At 27.4% G+C, this 1,498-nt stretch overlaps 1 protein-coding gene across 1 annotated transcript in view; it reads right to left on the reverse strand.

Moving 5' to 3' along the window:
* Positions 1-418, reverse strand: part of LOC105621363 (major royal jelly protein 4-like) — a 966-nt gene extending 548 nt beyond the window's left edge. Inside the window, 2 exon segments of the mRNA XM_012202828.1 lie at positions 228-259; positions 261-418. Of these exon segments, the coding sequence (XP_012058218.1) occupies positions 228-259; positions 261-418 (190 nt within the window).
* Positions 419-1,498: the final 1,080 nt, after the last annotated feature.

Below are 1,498 nucleotides of genomic sequence, written 5' to 3' on the forward strand. Positions count from 1 at the left end.
ACACACACACACACATACACACACACACACACACACACACACACACACACACACATGTATTTATATGTGTATTTATATATGTGTACGTATATATATATATAAAATAAAATAATAATCCTAATTTAATTATATTTATTTAATTAAAAGTTAAATTTTCGTTAATAAAAATATTAATATTTTTCAACAAAATCTTTTCAATTTTTTCAAATAATTTGTTACCAACTTACTATTTACTCTTTTTGCATCGATAAATATGCTCATAGGAGCTGTAAGCGCTAGAACTTATCGCATCTTCCTTCTGCTGTTCACTTTCTCATTCGTACTGACAATGTTTCCATTTATGAACAATATTTACTTCGAGTCCAAAGCTCACAATTGCGGTGAACAGAATTGGTAAGACAAACAGAGAATGTCCCATTTTTTACCGTAACGAATAGTTTATAAACAATGATGTTTTGCTGCTCAGAGTATAGAACAGGATTTGCTGTCGAGATATGAGTTTGTCTTGGCGATTAGAATTTCGAATACCAAGAGAAATATTGCATAGATTCGTTTAATAAAATATTTATTGTAAAGATACTTACTGCAGAGTTATTGTTTTACCTTTTCTGCAATTACAGTCTCTTTAATATAGTCAAAACAAAGATATAGTAAGATATTGTTAAAATATCACAACTTTTAACAGATTTTTAGAAAAATATTGCACTGACGCATTCAATAGTTTCTCTATTTTTGTAGATTATCCTAATGTTCCACTTTGATATTTACAACAAATTGTATTTGTTTATGAAATACAATAAATTGTGCAAATTACTAAATTTTTGAATATATGTGTGTTTTTTGATAACTAAGTCTGTTGTGACTTTTTAGGTTGCGATAAAATAGTATGGTTAAACTGTACTGTAGACACGTATATCACAAATACGAGTGAAAACAATGACTGCTTGCTATTTTACAAAATATCTTTTTTACAAAATACATGAAAATGCTTTCAAAAAACACATTATATAACTTATAATCATAATTGTAATAATCATAATTGTCCAATTAATAATTGTAGTTCATCCGAAATAGCATTGTTATGACAGTTTTAGATAACTTACGTAATAACATGCAAAACATAGTTATCTCATCAACGAGGCTATCAAGAATAGAAAATAATATTATTTTGTCTTATATTTTTCTTATTTTTGTGTTGTAAATGTGAAATAAATATGTTGTAATTTTCCTGGGATCAAATTTAAGTTTGTATTTGGCGTTTTTTATTAAATAACGTAAATGTGCTTTTATTGTATAATAATGAAATCATTATTTTTAAATTAATTTTTACTATTCAATTATACTTAATAATAATTACATATTTTTCACGTCGTTTTTTATTGATGACTTTGATAAAAAATAGGTGAACAATTTAAGAGAGAGAGGGGGGGAGAGGGAGAGAGGGGAGAGAGAGAGAGAGAGAGAGAGAGAGAGAGAGAGAGAGAGAGAGAGAGAGAGA

The sequence above is a fragment of the Atta cephalotes genome (assembly GCF_000143395.1).
Source record: "Atta cephalotes unplaced genomic scaffold scaffold00033, whole genome shotgun sequence".
NCBI classification, from domain to species: domain Eukaryota; kingdom Metazoa; phylum Arthropoda; class Insecta; order Hymenoptera; family Formicidae; genus Atta; species Atta cephalotes.